Source organism: Lepisosteus oculatus, chromosome 27, assembly GCF_040954835.1.
Source record: "Lepisosteus oculatus isolate fLepOcu1 chromosome 27, fLepOcu1.hap2, whole genome shotgun sequence".
NCBI lineage: Eukaryota > Metazoa > Chordata > Actinopteri > Semionotiformes > Lepisosteidae > Lepisosteus > Lepisosteus oculatus.
The window spans coordinates 3,599,712-3,616,087 of NC_090722.1; the positions used below are offsets into that span (position 1 = coordinate 3,599,712).

A 16,376-nucleotide genomic window follows, 5' to 3' on the forward strand; every position below is an offset into this window, starting at 1 on the left:
CACACGTAAAAACCTCAACTACGATTTCTGTTTTAAGGGCATTTTTAAATTCCCTTACTCTCTCTGAGCATCCTGGAGATTGTTGGTCTGACCAGCTGCACTGGTCTTTACTCCCCCCAGCGACACTATCCACATTTTCTAACTCATTCATGTTCATTCATGCTATTCATACATTATTCCAATTATTTTAAAATCTACCATACTGTGATATATAAAAATAATAAGCTGTCAATATAGTATCCATATTATTTATTAGGAATAGGTTACAGGTTTATTCAAAAAGTGGATTTAAAGAAGTAGGACAGATACAAATGAAGCAGATGTTTTCATTAATCTCTAATGCATGACAAGAACCATGTATCCTTTGGCTAGTGAAGAATCTCTGGGCAGTGTGACAAATCTCAGTATGGCAATGTGTTTGATGTGCCTGAATGGCTGCATCTATATCTTCTCTCTTGCAGACCGAGGCTGAGCCTGGTCTCAGAGGTCCCTCTCCAGCAGCAGCTGCTCCCAGTGTTCCTGGAAGAAGGAAACCCCGGATGAGCTCCGACAGAAGTCCCTCATTCCGGCCCAGAGGCAGGGACGCAGGCAGATGCCAAAGATGACGTAGCCGCGGAGGGAGGGGAGCAGCCCCTGGAGCTGGGCCAGGAGCACGGCGCGCGCCGGCGTCTGCTCGCCGCTGAAGATGTTGATGTTGAAGTGCAGGGCGTCGGCGCGGTAGGGCACGCGGTGCGGCGTGGTGCAGAGACTGAGCGCAGAGGGCAGCTCCGCCCGGTCCGCCACCCAGGTCAGGCCCCGCCGGCGCAGGATCTCCAGGTTGCTCTCCAGGGGCTGGAAGGGCTCCCAGTCGTTCATGATGGTGCCGGCTGGCAGCAGGTTCTGCACCACATGATGGCTCAGCACCAGCCTCTCCGCCTCCTCCTGGCTCAGGGTCACGGGCTGGGGGCCACCGCCCCCCGCCTGCTGCCCCAGCTTCGTGCCCAGCTCCTGCAGGAACGGGCCCAGGTCTGCCACCTCACAGCAGAGGGTCAGGACAGCCTGCGGAGAGTCAGGGTTCAAAACGAGAGCTGAATCACATCTGCCATGAGTGTCTGGGTATCTGAGCTGTCTGTGTGTGTCCTGCTGTCCAGAGCAATCAAAGAGAAGCATATGGCAAGACTTAAGTAAATGACTTATTTAAAAACCCAGTACTGTATGCTAATCATTTGCGTGCTAGTGTGCTGAATGATGTATGTAATATTATAGCTCTGCCAATCCTAACTAACTACATCACCTTGCACACTCCCCTGTGAGGGTGTCATTATAAGCCTGTGTAATCCTTTGTGTTGTCGAGAACATCCTTCACATGACATACAGTGACAGGGGGGTCTCCCGGCTCTGTAATCAAGCTGATGCATCCCACCCTGCAGTCTGTGTACAGCCTGCCCTCAACACAATAAACTAAATTCTTCCCACCACGCAGTACTGCTGCTGATCCACCCAGTGGATCAAGTTGCAATCTTTAACGTTAAACGAGAATGGAAAAAAATCAAACGACTTTGTTGGTTTTGATGCGATCACAAGTCGAATAGAGATGGCCATGCTACCCATCTACTGTATTTCTATTTTGTGTTTTTTCTATTTTTTTTTATTTACCCATATTTGAATTTTATGTTGAGAACATATCTCAAACAACGTACATTGCTCCTTAATTCCCATTTTAATTTGATTTGCTATAAGTTGCATAAGTTGGAAACGTAACCTCAAATTTTAAGTGCACCCTCTGTGCTTTGCTGGTTTAGCTACACGTTAAACACACACTAAGTCAAGCACATGGTCCCTACCCTGACTCTGTACCTTTAATTCTTATGGGAAAAGCCCCCCACTTTAAGTTCCTGGCAAAGATTTCATTCTTACAGTCCAAAAACAGAATTTTTTACATTGTTCTTCTGTGGAAAAGCCACCCTACCCGTTTCTCTGTACGTCTTCACTCTCTGGTCTCTAACCCCAGTGTCTATCAGGAACAGCCTGTATATCAGTCAGCCAGCAGCAGGTTAGCAAGTCCAGCTGAGCGGCAGGCAGGCAGAGTCTGTGTGACACCAGGCGGGGGGGGGGGGGTGAGGGGGACAGCAGCCGGACCCTGAGGGAGTGAGGGGGGTGATGAGAACAGCTGCAGAAAGATGCTCCAGTACCTCCCGGGACAGCAGGCGGATGTCGGCGTCTGGTCTGGGCTCTGTCTCCATGGTCCACCTGTTGGTGGTGACCTGGGGGAAGTAGGTCTTGACGAACTGGATCAAGTGTCTCCGGACAGCAAACGCCACCCCCTGGCTTCGGTGGGCGGGGTCCACCCGCACTCCCTGGCCTATTGCTGTCCGCCGTCCGTCCACGAGCAGAGCCGAGCCCAGGGCGATCTGTGGGACAGAGCGATAATGGAGTGCTAGGTAGCATGGTGCTAATTTTGCCTATCTTCTGTACAAAAATGAACCAAGATGCCATTATAAGTGATCCCCAGTGACTAAGAATATGGTATTTTAAACACATTTTTTACAGTCCCTGTATTTACCTGTATTTTACTGTGATGGACCACTGAACAAACCTGAGGGGGCAGCAGTCCAGGCTGGAAGAAGGATCCTTCTGCAGGGGAAGACTTGCTCAGAAGTAAGAGCTGATGGCAGACAGCGGTGCTGTAGGAGCAGGCAAGCAGGTAGGGCAGGCAGGCAGAGACGCAGGCAGAGATGCAGCTGGTGCAGAGGAAAATCCTAAAGCAGTGGGCAGGCAGGCCAGAGCTCCAGGCACTGGAGAGAATCCAACAAGGACGGGCCGTCCAGGGCAAACACAGGTAGACCTTAACTTCCTCAGCCAGAGGGAGATCCAGCAATTGAGGTCAAGGGAACAAGCAGTGAATTGCACCAGAGAGGAATTCAAAATGCAAAGCAGAGAAGAAACAAGTGCAGCTTCACAGAGCAGCAGCTAAGACTGAGCTCTGTCATGCCAGTGGATTGGGAATAAATACCCTGCTGGGAACAAGTCCTGTTTAATTACAGGCTGGTGGTATTAACAAACTGCCTGACCACGTTGACACGCCCACGGGCAGACTGGGAGATTGGTCAGCTGCTTAACCACAGGCAGTGGTGTAACGGGAGCTGGTTCTCGCTGGTGCCTCGTAGCACTGCTGTGTGTGTGTGGAGTCTGCATGTTCTCCCTGTGCTCACGTGGGTTTCTTCTGGGTGCTCTGGTTTTCTCTCACAGTCTAAAGATGTGCTGGTAGATTCATTGGCTTCTGAGACAATCGGCCCTGGTGTGAGCGTGTCTGCGCGTGTGTGCCCCATGATGCACTGGTGTGCCATCCAGGCTACACCTGCCTTGTGGTCAGCAGTGCTGCTGGGATCCTGGGCTCAATTACTGAGCTGCAGTGCTGTCTGTGTGGAGTTTGCATGTTGTTCTTGTAAATGCGTGGGTATCCCTCAGGTGCTCCAGCTTCCTCCCTGGAAATTGGCTGTGGTGCAAGTGTGTTCTGTAATGGAAAGTTACTGAGAAAAAGGTGTTCTATCCTAAAAATGATGTTTACGGGCAGAGCTGTATTGCAGAAGCAGCTGGATTCTTAGAACAAAGAGTGAAAGCACCGAGCTCTTCGAGGGCAGGGGATGTTTTAATAATGTTTATCTCTGCTGCTTGAAAAAGGGAGTATGAGAAATTATTGGAATAACTACTCCTTTCTTTGTTTAAGCAGAAACCTATAAGGAATGGAAAATCACTGCTTTGCCTGTCCTTGAAGTGTTGGATCAGCTTAAAGAAGATATAAAACAAGGGCCTCTCCCTGCTTGCTTTTGAATCAGCCTTCACTTCTCTGCACAGACCAGTGATGTCTTTCCCAGATTGCAATATGAATAAAGACCTTACTGAGTGAATGAGGACACCTCTCCTGGCTCTTCTTTGATAAAATTCCAGACAGCTTGTGTCTGTGTGTCTGTCCTGTGATGGACTGGCTTGTGCCCATTGCTTGCCTGGACAGACTCCAGCTCCCCCCTGACTCTGAACTGGATAAAGGTTAGAAGACGGATGGATGATTACATGTCCAGATGGCAACTGTAGATTTTATGCAGGGGGTAAATACGTTTTACTGTAATAGACATATCAGCATGCATGTATTTTGTTTTAATTTTTAATGGCTTTTGGCCTCACAGTTCCTTTCGGAATGTGTGAAGATTACTGGATTCCCCTGGGAATTTTCAGAACCTGCTGTCTGATGCTCGTCGGGAAGCAGCAGACAAACTCACCACCCTCCCGTGTTTCTTGGTCAGGAACATGAAGCGATCGGGCTCCCTGAGCCAGTGATGGTAGGTCTCGGCCATGTAGTCCAGTCCACTGAAGCAGTCGTCCGAGATGGCCAGGACCTGCTCCATGTCCTCCTCCCTGGCCGGGCAGAACTCCAGCTCCAGCTGACCAGAATGGATGGCTGCTTTTCCTAAATCTGCCAGCACTCTTGAGGCTAGAAGACAGAAGAAAACTTCATAATGAAAGGGACAGGTAACATAATCGAGCGCGGAACGAATTACTGTAAGGAAATTGCAGTTTTATTAATATGACAGCTCAGGAGGGTGACTGCACATTAATGTCCAAGTGCTGTCCAACACAGATTTCATTTGCACAGAGCAGAGGCTATGAGATCTGGTCCCAGTGCCTGAGACCAGAGATCTATGTGATTTGATACCATTGTGGATACTGGCTGGACAGTGATCTTGCAGCGCACAGTGCAGTATCTGTCACGATTCTAGTCCCTCCTCCTTAAGGGCGCTCCGGCTCTTTTCACTTTGGACTTATTCTGTGCACCTGCCCCTTGTTCCAGCCTCCTTCCCGTCCCCCTTAAAAGCCAGACACTCGGTCGGTTCCGGGCTCTGCATCTGATTCCCGTATCGTGCGAGCCCGGTTCCGACCCGGTTCCTGATTTTAATCTCCTGTTTCGGATGGATCGCCTGGCCATGGACTCCAGCTTGTTTTTGGATTCCCTGTCTGGATTATTTTTGGACTGTTTGCCTCGGCCACACCTCCCCCGTGCACCAGCGCCCCCCTGTTTTCATCCCCGTAATACTGCATTACTTTTCCCCCAGTGTTTCCTCACTATTTTGGATTGTGTTCCGTTACAGTATCACTACAAAACAGGATTGTGATATGGATTTTTTTGTGCATGTCAGCATTCACACATTTGTTTGGCTGTGTGGCGCCTGTATATAAGCAGAGTGGGGAAACTTTGCTGTATATGGGTCGATTAATCAGAGTGATTAATTATCCCGAATTTAAGGATTTTTTTCCCTTCTCTCCGTGATGTGCAGTGCAGTGGCTGCCCGTGCAGAATGGCCGTTGTAACTGCAGATCAGTGATGTCCTGTACATGTAAAATACATAGAAAACACTTCCAAAAAAAGGATTATGCTGAACTGTAGGACTTTCCAGTGTCTTCTGGGGTTCGTCTGCCTCTCTGTTGTTAAGTATTTTCAGCCTTTCAGCGGCTGGGGATTCAAACTTATCAAAGCAATGCAAAATAGTTTTTAAGAGGGAAAAATGAAGAGCTAAAAATTATTTTTAAAATCATGCCTGTTTAAGTAAATTACTGGTTTGTTTCCATAAACTGTTGATAAGTGTTAGCTTTTTAATTATGTCCAGTTCTTTTGTAATTTATTGTGAAAATGTCCCTACAGAAAGAGCACCAAGGGTCAGTTCTTTGTAACTTCCAAAAGAAAATCTGATAAAAAAAATTGCCTTGTATCTGTCTGTGGGATAATAGCATCACGCAGACCGATAGTTAACCCGTCTTCTCAGCAGCGAAATGCTTTTCAAGCACCAGCTGCTGAACTCACGAGCCATAGCCCTGATTGTACAGACAGGCTGTAAACATGAATGACAGAACAACAGTAATAGCTGTTCTGTCAATAATCATTCTAGTGAGACACTTAAACAATTTTCCATGAACAATCCTGGCTAATTTACACAAAACATATTGGATGCCTTTAAGGAGAATTTAAAGATGCAGAAAGTTTTTTTTTTATTTCTTAACCTCTCAAAACAGACAGTATTGGTCAGGTACTTGTGGCTAAGATTACTTTAGTTTAGTTTAACACTCATCCCCAGCAACACACCGCTAAGCCAGGAAGAAGACAAAGCGTTTTCAAACGCAGCTGATGCTGTTACCTGCAGGAATCACGCTGCCCCTGAGGGCAGGGGTCGTCAGTCTGAGCTGAGTCAGGAGCCCGAACATGCTGGCTGTCGGAGAGCAGGGAGCAGCGAGGCAGGAAGTCTTGGTGGTAAAGTCTCAATCAACCTTCTGGTTATAAACCTCTTCTCCGGGTCCCTCTTTAAGGGCTGGGGTGGTTCTCTGCGGGACAGTGCTCAGCCACACAGAATCACTCCTCAGAAACACTCCCACCCTCCGCCTGTACTGTACTGTACGTCCAGCTGTTGGACCGAGTCTAGCAGAGAGACGCAGAGTCTCAGTTAGAAAGCGCAACTTCTTCAAGGGCAAATGGAAGAGCTGATACTCTTTATCTCACACATAAAGTATCGGAGCAATAGAGCTTAATAGAAAGGGAACAATTGTGTCTTATTGATCTGCGACGGATATAGACCTTCTGGAATACAGTGTTGGAAAATATGATCTGGAAATCAGTTCGGACAGCTCCTGACAGAGACTGCCTCACAAACGAGACTGAAGAAATATATAAAAAAAAATTCGTAGGGTTTGATGAATTTGATGATTCGGCTGTGTCCTGAAAGGCTGGAAAAGAGACTTGGACACATTTATTTGAATACAAACCAGTTTCGGATAGACTTGCAATGCTTAATCTTTAAGCATTTAAATGCGAACGTTAGACTTAAGGAGCTTGACATTATGTTATTCTCCGCAAGATGTGTTATAGAAAAAGAACATTTATTCATAATTAATCTATCTGTAGTACTGGGTAGATATATTCACCAAACAAAATGTCCTCAGTCTACTCCCTCCCTTAATACTTACAGTACAAGACTGAAATGCAATATTGCTTAAATCCCATTAAAAATGTGACAATTAACAAGTCAAAAATACAACTAATGTATGACAGTCTGTTGGTTTGTATTTTTATTGTTCACTTATCTTTCCTGGATGACTTTTCACCTTTGGATTTTATGATGTGAAATAAAAGTTAGAAAAAAAAAGTGGTCTGTGAGAGTAATATGGGCTGCGGACGTGTGACATTGTGGCCGAGCAGAGAGAAGAGAGGGAGGGCAGATAGAAAGATAATAGATAGATACTTTATTGATCCCGTGAGGGAAATTGCAGTGCAACAGCAGCTTAACACAGACAACACAGACACAGTATAACGAATGATACAATAATAATAATACAATACAATCAGTAGAAGAGTTACTCGCAGTTCAGAACACACAAAGAACAGAACAAACCAGAACAGAACAGTACGCAAAAAAGTCATATTGCACAATATGACTATAAATTAATATAAATGTATTGCACAGGTCCCTGGCGTCTATCGCACAAAAACGGTTTTAAAACGGGAAAAGAAAAAGAACAGCTGTATCAGTTTACTGTTCAGTCCAGAAACGGGTCCCTGTCAATGTTGCCCCTGCCCAGACACACAGTGGATGAGTTGCACAGTCTTATGGCAGAAGGCAAGAATGACCTCCTGTATCGCTCCCTGTCGCACCGTGGATGAATCAGCCTATTGCTGAACGTGCTCTTCATTTCTACAAGCCTGTCATAGAGGGGATGGGAGACGTTGTCCATGATGGCCTCTAGTTTGGACACCATTCTCCTCTCAGCCACTACCTCCAGGGGGTCCAGGTCAGGCCCAATGACAGAGCTTGCTCTCCTGATGAGCTTGTTCAGCCTGTTAGAATCCCCTGCTCTAATCCCAGAGCCCCAGCACACCACCGCGTAGAAAATGGCGCTCGCCACCACCAACTGATAGAACATATGTAGCATCTTACTACACACATTGAAGGACCTGAGCCTCCTCAAGAGGTAAAGTCGGCTCTGTCCCTTCTTGTAGATGGCCTCGATGTTCTTAGACCATTCCAGCCTATCGTCGATGATGGATAAGATGGATAAAGAGTTAAGATCTTCTGTGGTTGTGTCACACTAACGTTCTCCCACACAGTTGTACGTACCTGATGGGCCGGTCACCATGTCCGGCTGCTGTAGGCCGGTGGTCGGACCAGGGAAAAGGAGGATAATTCCCGTCGTTTAAAAGGGAGAGTGGGGTTGGCTCTTCTGCAGGCTAAAGAGGGAACAGCTGGGCTCGTTTTCCCATGAGAAGAGAGGAGAGAGGAGAGAGGAGCCCGGCGCCTCTCTCCTGCACTGTGAGGACAGGCCAGCAGGGGAATCTGGGGGAAACAGGCTACAGACAGAGTCGGGGTGAGAAGGATTTGTACACCAGGGTCAGCCCAGCCTCAGGCCCGGTTAAAAAACGTAACAGCTATTTAAATTGTTATTTCTCTTTGTCCAGTCTGTAATGCATATAATCTTATTTCTGCTTTAAAAGATAAGAGGTCTGGAACCTCTGTTGATTCATGCTTGAGCGAAGCCTGCTTATTCACTGCTGGGACAGAGTGGAGGTTCCCCTACTCGCCACTAGAGGGCGCAAGTAGACAAGGAACGCGGCCCTCTCGCTCTCTGCGCTGGCAGCTGCCTGAATAACCAATCAAAGCTTCACTCGCAGCACCTGCTACCTTCAGTGAAAGAGCTATATTAATCACGAGGTTACTTCCCCCCTCGTCCCAGAACCATGTCAACAGCTCCTCAGATCAGGCGCACTTCTTCTCTCCGAACTGGAGTATACATTTATTTTGTGAGCCTTAACCCTCACCCTTCAACTTAAATAAAAATAAAGTGACCAACACAGTGATTCCGCACCTGCATTCCATCTCCTCCAGAGATATTAGAGATAAAGCAGGGCAGGGCACCGATCCACGCTGCGTCGGTAAAGGAATCTCTGTGAGCACAGAATTACAAGGAAGCGGTCCGAGCCCTCACCCTTTCTAGCAACAGACTGCTCCAGCTACGGTGTTCAAGGGAACGTTTCCCCAGGTCCTTCGTCCCAGCGGCTGTCAGGGTGTATAACGCTGCCCTAGCCTGGGACTGTTAGCCCTTCATCTGCTCGTCTATGGACAGCATTATTGAATTTATTGAACACTGCATTAATATACTGTGGTACTATCTGTATGTACCTATGTGCATTTTGCACATCTTTTATTGCTTTACAGTGACTATGAGCATATTGTGCACACACCTAACTCTATATATTTTATTTTGTATTGCTGTACTTATTTTATTTGAATTGTTCGTCTATTCTGATGTCTGTTTTTGCTTGTCTTGGGCTGGGCTGCTGTAACACCTCCGTTTCCCTTCGGGATCAATAAAGTCGGATCTATCTACCCTAGCTGTCACCGCTCAGGAGCAAGCTAATGGGCCGCAGCATCCGGCCCAAGATACTCTACAAGCACAGCTGGCCACAATCCTGGAGGGGCGGCGTCGGCCCCAGATCTTACCTGAAGGACTGGGTCACACCCACTCAAGACTCTGTGCCGTCAGAAGGTGGCGAAGATATAGTCAGCAGCCATATCACTCTGCAACTCACAAGTGGTAGCCCACTGGAGCTCAGCAGGTGTGAGCCTGGTCAGTACTACGCTGTGGTCCAGGTACTGAGCTTCAGTTGGCTGCCAGTTGCAGAGTGATATGGCTGCTTGTTTTCATTCAGGTAAGGGTCAACTATATACGCAATACTGCCGACAGCAGGAACCGTCTTCTGTATTCAACAGCTATTTAAAAGGTGTTTTACTACTGCAGTAACTCACAGTGACTGGCCGGCTCCTCACCAGTGCTAAGTCACTGTGGTTGATAGAGTGACACACCGTATAAACCAGCAACGTTTGAGCTCCACACACGTCATGTGCGCTGTGGGATAAACACTGTATTCGACAGCTACATTTCTTATGAATTCTGCAACAACGAATGCAGTAGGTGGTAATAACTCCGAAATGTTTTCGAATGGAGTTTGGCGTCTAGTTGCACACGGGCACTGAGACGTGTTCGTGTATAACGGACTAATGTCCAGTCCTGCTGCAGCAGTCAGAGCGAGTCTGTAGAGTCCACAGGCCAGCTGAGACGGCGCCAGGAAGAGAGGAGTGAAGCGCGACACCAGCGCCCGAGAGAACACACGCATATTCAAGAAATACAGAACGTGATTCCCGATCTCAGCAGTATTGCATGTATAGTTGACCCTTACCTGAATGAAAACAAGACATAAAGAAAATGATTCCGAAATCAAACAAAGCTGTATCCCCGTGCTTACAGGCTGGATAATTGGAGACTACTAGTTTGTTTCTGTGCTGTTCTGCGTTCCTATGGCCATACGCCGGTTGTTTGCACGAACCCCTGTTAAGCAGTATTTCACGCATTGTGAACGTATTGTAATGCAACAGGGGTTTCAGGTGGGCGCCCTTGCCGCATTAGGTCGGTCCCCCACCGGCGGGGGCTCGAATCCGGGACTGCTGCGTCACTCAACCGGGACCCAGCCCGGTGAGCTAAAGACAGACCTCTTCACAGTCCGGCGGCTGTGGTCCTTCTATTACAGGGAAGGGCGGCGACGTCACCGCTCTGGTAAGCCGGCTCTTACACAGTACCTGTCGGCCATATGCGTTACAGTATGTACCCGGCGGTCCAGTGTCCCAGGTGGTGCGTAATTACGCATCGATGAAGAACCTGAGGTTTACAAAAAGAGAATGAGCTCAGTGATACGTTTATGCAGAGGTTGTGAAAATGTTCACAAGTCGTGGTCTTTCAAACGCATTTGGTTTGAAGGCTTTCTGCGTTTCCTTTGCAAAGAGATTGACATCAGAATACTCGTGCGTGATACAAAAATGACGTAAAATCGACAAACTGACGGCTCTGATAGCATTCACAAAGTACTTCATACACAGTGCAAGTGTTTTCGTAACTCTAAGAAGTGTCAAAAGCGCTATGGCGTGCCAAAATCATTTTCGAACTTCATATACTAGCTTCACCCCGGATCCCCCGAGGTCGTCGGTGACTGAAGACCGGGGACCGAGGCTGTGTGATAGCGGGGACGACAGGATTCGTGTTAAACTTGTCATCTCAGCCACACATACCATTGCTGAATCGAGGCTCTCTGAACGGGCTCATCTCGCCGTCTGTTTTAGACCATTGAAAGTTTCTTATCCCGGGAAGGGAGTTGCCTGGTTAGAGCTGTTTGCTCTGCTTTTCTCTGGGTCATAATTCCCATTTAAGTTCTAAAAGAGAATGTTTTGCAAGTCGATCCAGAACAACTTCGATTCTATACAGTGCCTTGCAAAAGTATTCACCCCCCACCACCCCTTGCCCAGTGGGCATTGATTCGTCGAATATACGTATATTTACGGCGAAATTACGTCTATACGTATATATACGTCGCCTAGACGTATAATCAACGTCGAATTGCAACCGTAAAATCGACGACATGAATAAACGCATATATAACGTCGAAAACACATCTAACACAGTCCCTGAGGCTTTTTACTGTAAATTACGAAGTAAATTATTTTGGCAGTAATTAATTTACACGTGTATAATACATATAGTAAATATAATAAATTAATTACTGCCAAAATAATTTACTTCATGCACTGTGCAGAGTGCCGTATACTCCTAGTTGCGGCACACACGATACATACAGTAAAAAGCCTCAGGCACTGTGTTAGATGTGTTTTCGACGTTATATATGCGTTTATTCATGTCGTCGATTTTACGGTTGCAATTCGACGTTGATTATACGTCGAGGCGATGTATATATACGTATAGACGTAATTTCGCCGTAAATATACGTATATTCGACGAATCAATGCCCACAGCTTTGCATACAAGGGTTTTGCTGAGGGGGTCTTGCCACCTGCCTGAAAAAAAAACAGTAAAATGTTTGAGTGCCTATAGAGTTTCTATTTTTATTTTCTTGACAAAAGTTGATACCATTTCCTGGACACCCCGTCCCCCATCAGTTCGCGGTGCCCGGGGAAAAATCTGTAGGGGGGCGTCTGAAATTCTGAGGGGGGAGTGATATTTCGGTTGAAACGGAGCTGTACGGTGCAGCTACCCAAATGAAATCTCGCAGCTATGCCATTGATTAGTGCTTCATGATAGAACGACTAGCAATCTGGTATTTGCGATGAAGTTCAGTTTCACATTTTTCGTCACTCTCACGGTTTGTATTGCCTGGAGCGAAAAGTACCATAAGCGTTCATTTTTGCAGCTACATGGACGTTCTGAATCGTTAATAAAAAAATGTTGTAAAACCAACAGAAAGCACAGACTGCTATAACTAGTCCTAGTTATATAACGATTTTAAGTATAATGATAAACTACTGCAAGGAATCGGTCCACCTGAGCAAACAGGATCGTAATGTTGACACTCAATAACGACACTGATATGTGCAGTTCCTGGACGGATAGCCCTCCTGCCCATCAAACAGACTGAGTGACTGTTCGTGTCATTTAGTGTTGTCTGACCATTGACAAAGTACAACTATTTTTTTAGGGCGCAAATTAAGTTAGGTAAATCTTTTTGCACAAAACTGAAGGGGCGACATTCCCCCCTCCCCCCGTGATGCCAGGCCTGTCCCCATCCTATTCCATAATGTCATTATATATTATACCATACAACAGTGACCGATCCTTACTAACTGCATGCGTTAAAATTGCACATCAGCTCATAGCAGGGGGCACATAGCCGCGATGTATTATCAATGTTAAATTTCAACCATAATATCGACAACATTAATAAACGCATACGTTGAGAAAATATCGAACCCAGCATATTTTCCGGTTATATACCACAATGCATTGCTAGTATTCGTTGGTCACCATTTTGGACACGTTTTTCAAACGTAGAAGTATATCTGCAAATATCTCAGCAATCCTCTTTTGACGAGTAAGTATGAACAATAATAATACTATCTGAATACATACAGATCTTTCTTAATATTATTTTGATTAAAATAGTACGTGAATAAGCAAAAAAATGGCACATAAAATAGTGTGAATGGGGAAGATGACACAAAATCGTTTTGCCGTTTCTCTTATTCTTATTCTATGTTGTACTTTCAAACTTTGGGTAATTAGGACAGACTTCATTGCTCAACTGCTATGATGCAAGCCAAATTTTATACATTTATTTCAGCTTTGAGCTTAGTAAACCGTTCATTTTTTAGATTATACTAAAGAAGATATTAATCATCATTTATTTGGGAAGTAATATTATATAATTTTCTCCTAGCTGCGGAAGTCCCACCCTACATCAACAGAAAAAGAAATAAAGGAGCACGCAATGTGTTACTTGAAGAATGCATATGCAAGGCAGGGGGCCAGGAGATCTGGACTCTGAAAATAATAGGTTTTTGGTTCTAACTGTTAGGACAATTAGACAGGGTTTGCAAATAGTGGACAAAAATCGTCTTAACTTCCATTGTAATATTTTTTTTCTTGGAAATATAGAAGTTGTACATTTTAAAATGTATATTTGAATCAAAATGTGGTTTTGAGTTAGTGTGTTAATGTAATTAGTTTTGTGTTTGTCATTACTATACTGTATATTGCCATGTTACCAGAATTTGTAGCTGAAGTTTAAGACTAGTTGTGTTTTTTATGATTATTGCCCATATGTTGATTGTTGATTGATTGTATACAATGTATAATTTGAAATACGTATGTTTCAGGTGTGAATGTGTATTTTCAGAATAAATTTCTAAACCTAATCATTGGCTTGGTTTACTTGTTTCTACACCTATAAAATCTATCTTTGATGTATAATAGACCTCTAATGTTATCCGTATAATAGACCTCTAACCATATACGTATAATAGACGTCTAAAGTTATCCGTATAATAGACCTCTAACCATATACGTATAATAGACGTCTAAAGTTATACGTATAATAGACCTCTAACCATATACGTATAATAGACGTCTAAAGTTATACGTATAACAGACTTCTAACCATATACGTATAATAGACGTCTAAAGTTATACGTATAATAGACCTCTAACCATATACGTATAATAGTCCTCTAAAGTTATCCGTATAATAGACCTCTAAAGTTATCCGGAACTCCAACCATATATGTATAATAGTCCTCTAAATTTATCCGTATAATAGAACTCCAACCATTTATGTATAATGAACGTCTAAACATAGACGTATAATTGACGTATAACTTTAGACGTATATTAGAATTTCATTCTAGACGAATTGTAGACCACATTTAGACGTCTAAGTTATACGTTTAATAGACGTATATTATACGTCTTTTGCCCACTGGGTGGACTTTTCAACACTTTATTGTGTTGCAGTGAGCTATGATGTATTTAACTGGGAATGTTTGCCACTCATCGACCCACAGTCCTCTCTAATGTCCAAGTGAAACAACATCCAGACATTTGACTGAATGTTCGGCAGCTGGCGCTGGTCTGCAGGCAGGGAGGACCGAGCCTCTTGCTCAGGTCTGTACACCCATGAAGGACTTCACCCTGTTGCAGTGAAGCTGTGAGTGGAAGCACGGGGGAGTCAGCGAGGGCTCATCTCAAGGAAAAGCACCTGCTGCCTTGAGCCCCTCCACCAGAGACCGCGACCCAGACACGGGAGAGCAATAATGAGGCAACACGATCAAGGACAAGGCATGAGCACCACACTCAAACTCGCTCTTTATTTCATAATTCAGACGGAAAAGACCTCGGCGGTCACCGCCATCTGGATGGGATGGTTGATTCTTTAAAGGTAGACGCCGGCGTGTTTTCGGCCGGCGAGAGCCGTAGAATCAGGCGGGGGGGGACGGGGATCCCGGCGGGGGTCCGGTCTCAGTGCGACCCTGGACCCGCTGCACCTGTGACGGAGCGCAGCACCAGCCCCGCCGAGGCCGCCGGAGACAGTGGACACCGCCGCCGAGGCGCATAAAGGCGCCGACCTCTGGGGCGGAGGACGTGCTTCGGAGCGGATGGTCGCCAGCGCCGTGTCCGACAGCACTGAGACGGCCAGGTGCGGAGAGGCGCAGCGCGCTCTCTCCAGAGCTGCCGCCGGCCTCTTCCCCCGAACCGGCGCGGCACCCTGCTGCCGAGGGGAAGAGTCCGGTGGGAACAGACAAGGGCGGCGGGGACGGTTCCCGCTCGATAATGAGGCCGCGGAGTCGTTGCAGACAGTCCAAGAGAAGAATGAGCTGAACTAGAAATCGGCTCAGACAGCTCAAGACGCCTGTTGCTTCGGCGGTGAAGCGACGGATCCGTCGCTGAATCGAGGCTCTCTGAACTGGCTCATCTCGCCAGGATGTCCGCCGAGAGGAGTCTCTCAAGTCCTGTGGAAGTTGTGCCATTGTGCTGTGGAGGTAACTCTCTGACAGAGGCGCTGTGAGTGCGAGTTATAAACGCTTTAAGATCCGCCCACAACGGTATATTTCCCGGGAAAGTCTGTGGCCTGGCTCGAAGTTGCATCCGGTCCCGTGATTGTCGTCGAGCCAGGCCAGTGTGGATGTAAACCAGTGTGGATAACATGAGCCCGCCCCTCGATGACTCACAGCTTCACAGCAACAGGATGAAGTCCTACATTTGTGTTCAGACCTGTCTCCCGATTTTCGAACTTCATATACTAACTTCACCCCGGGTCCCCCGAGGTCGTCGGTGACTGAAGACCGGGGACCGAGGCTGTGTGATAGCGGGGACGACAGGATTCGCGTTAAACTTGTAATCTCAGCCAAATATACCGTGTGTTTTAGACCATTGAAAGTAAATTTCCCGGGAACTTTGTGCGCCCCGGGTACAGCTTTATTTCGGCTCAGGCGCAGACCTGTCCCCCAGGGTCGTCGGGTGGCTGAAGACTGGGGACCGAGGCTGTGTGTTATCGGGGACGACAGGATTCGCGTTAAACTTGTAATCTCAGCCACATATACAGTGTGTTTTAGACCATTGAAAGTTTCTTATCCCGGGAAGGGAGCTGCCTGCTTAGGGCTGTTTGGGAGCACTTGAGCTGCACCAGGGCCCGCAGCTGAGCTCCGTGCGCCCCGGGTACAGCTTGAATTCGGCTCCGGCGCAGAATTGTCTCCGAGGCGGTCGGGTGGCTGATAGCAGGAGATTTTCGGTATGTTTGTATTTGCACTCGGTTTCCGAATTTTAAAAACCGCACCAATCTATTCCTATAATGTTAAAGCCGCTTGATTTAACGAATCGTATATTGTTTCATTGAGACTTTTGTGTCCTTTGCTGTATTATACATTTTTCCTTTTAATACGTGAATCTGCTTGCCGGTGAAGAGACAAGGACCCGAGAGACCTGACCGTCCTCCGCGCTCGCAGAAGCCCGCAGAGCAGAGGACCCGA

General features: G+C 46.5%; 1 protein-coding gene across 1 annotated transcript; it reads right to left on the bottom strand.

Annotated features, from left to right (window-relative positions):
- Positions 1 to 232: 232 nt before the first annotated feature.
- Positions 233 to 6,356, bottom strand: LOC102693183 (histidine N-acetyltransferase-like). Its single transcript, XM_015336603.2, has 4 exons — positions 6,165 to 6,356; positions 4,257 to 4,468; positions 2,172 to 2,390; positions 233 to 1,038 (listed from the first exon to the last, which is right to left on the bottom strand). Exons 1-4 carry the CDS (start codon positions 6,229 to 6,231, stop codon positions 481 to 483), a joined length of 1,056 nt encoding a protein of 351 aa, XP_015192089.2. The 5' UTR covers positions 6,232 to 6,356; the 3' UTR covers positions 233 to 480.
- Positions 6,357 to 16,376: the final 10,020 nt, after the last annotated feature.

Coding starts and splice junctions, on each gene's coding strand:
- LOC102693183 (XM_015336603.2), bottom strand. CDS start 6,231: ATGTTCGGGCTCCTGACTCAGCTCAGACTGACGACCCCTGCCCTCAGG. Junction 4,469..6,164: donor GGGCAGCGTGATTCCTGCAG/GTAACAGCATCA, acceptor TCTGTCTTCTAG/CCTCAAGAGTGCTGGCAGAT. Junction 1,039..2,171: donor TCCGCCTGCTGTCCCGGGAG/GTACTGGAGCAT, acceptor GACTCTCCGCAG/GCTGTCCTGACCCTCTGCTG.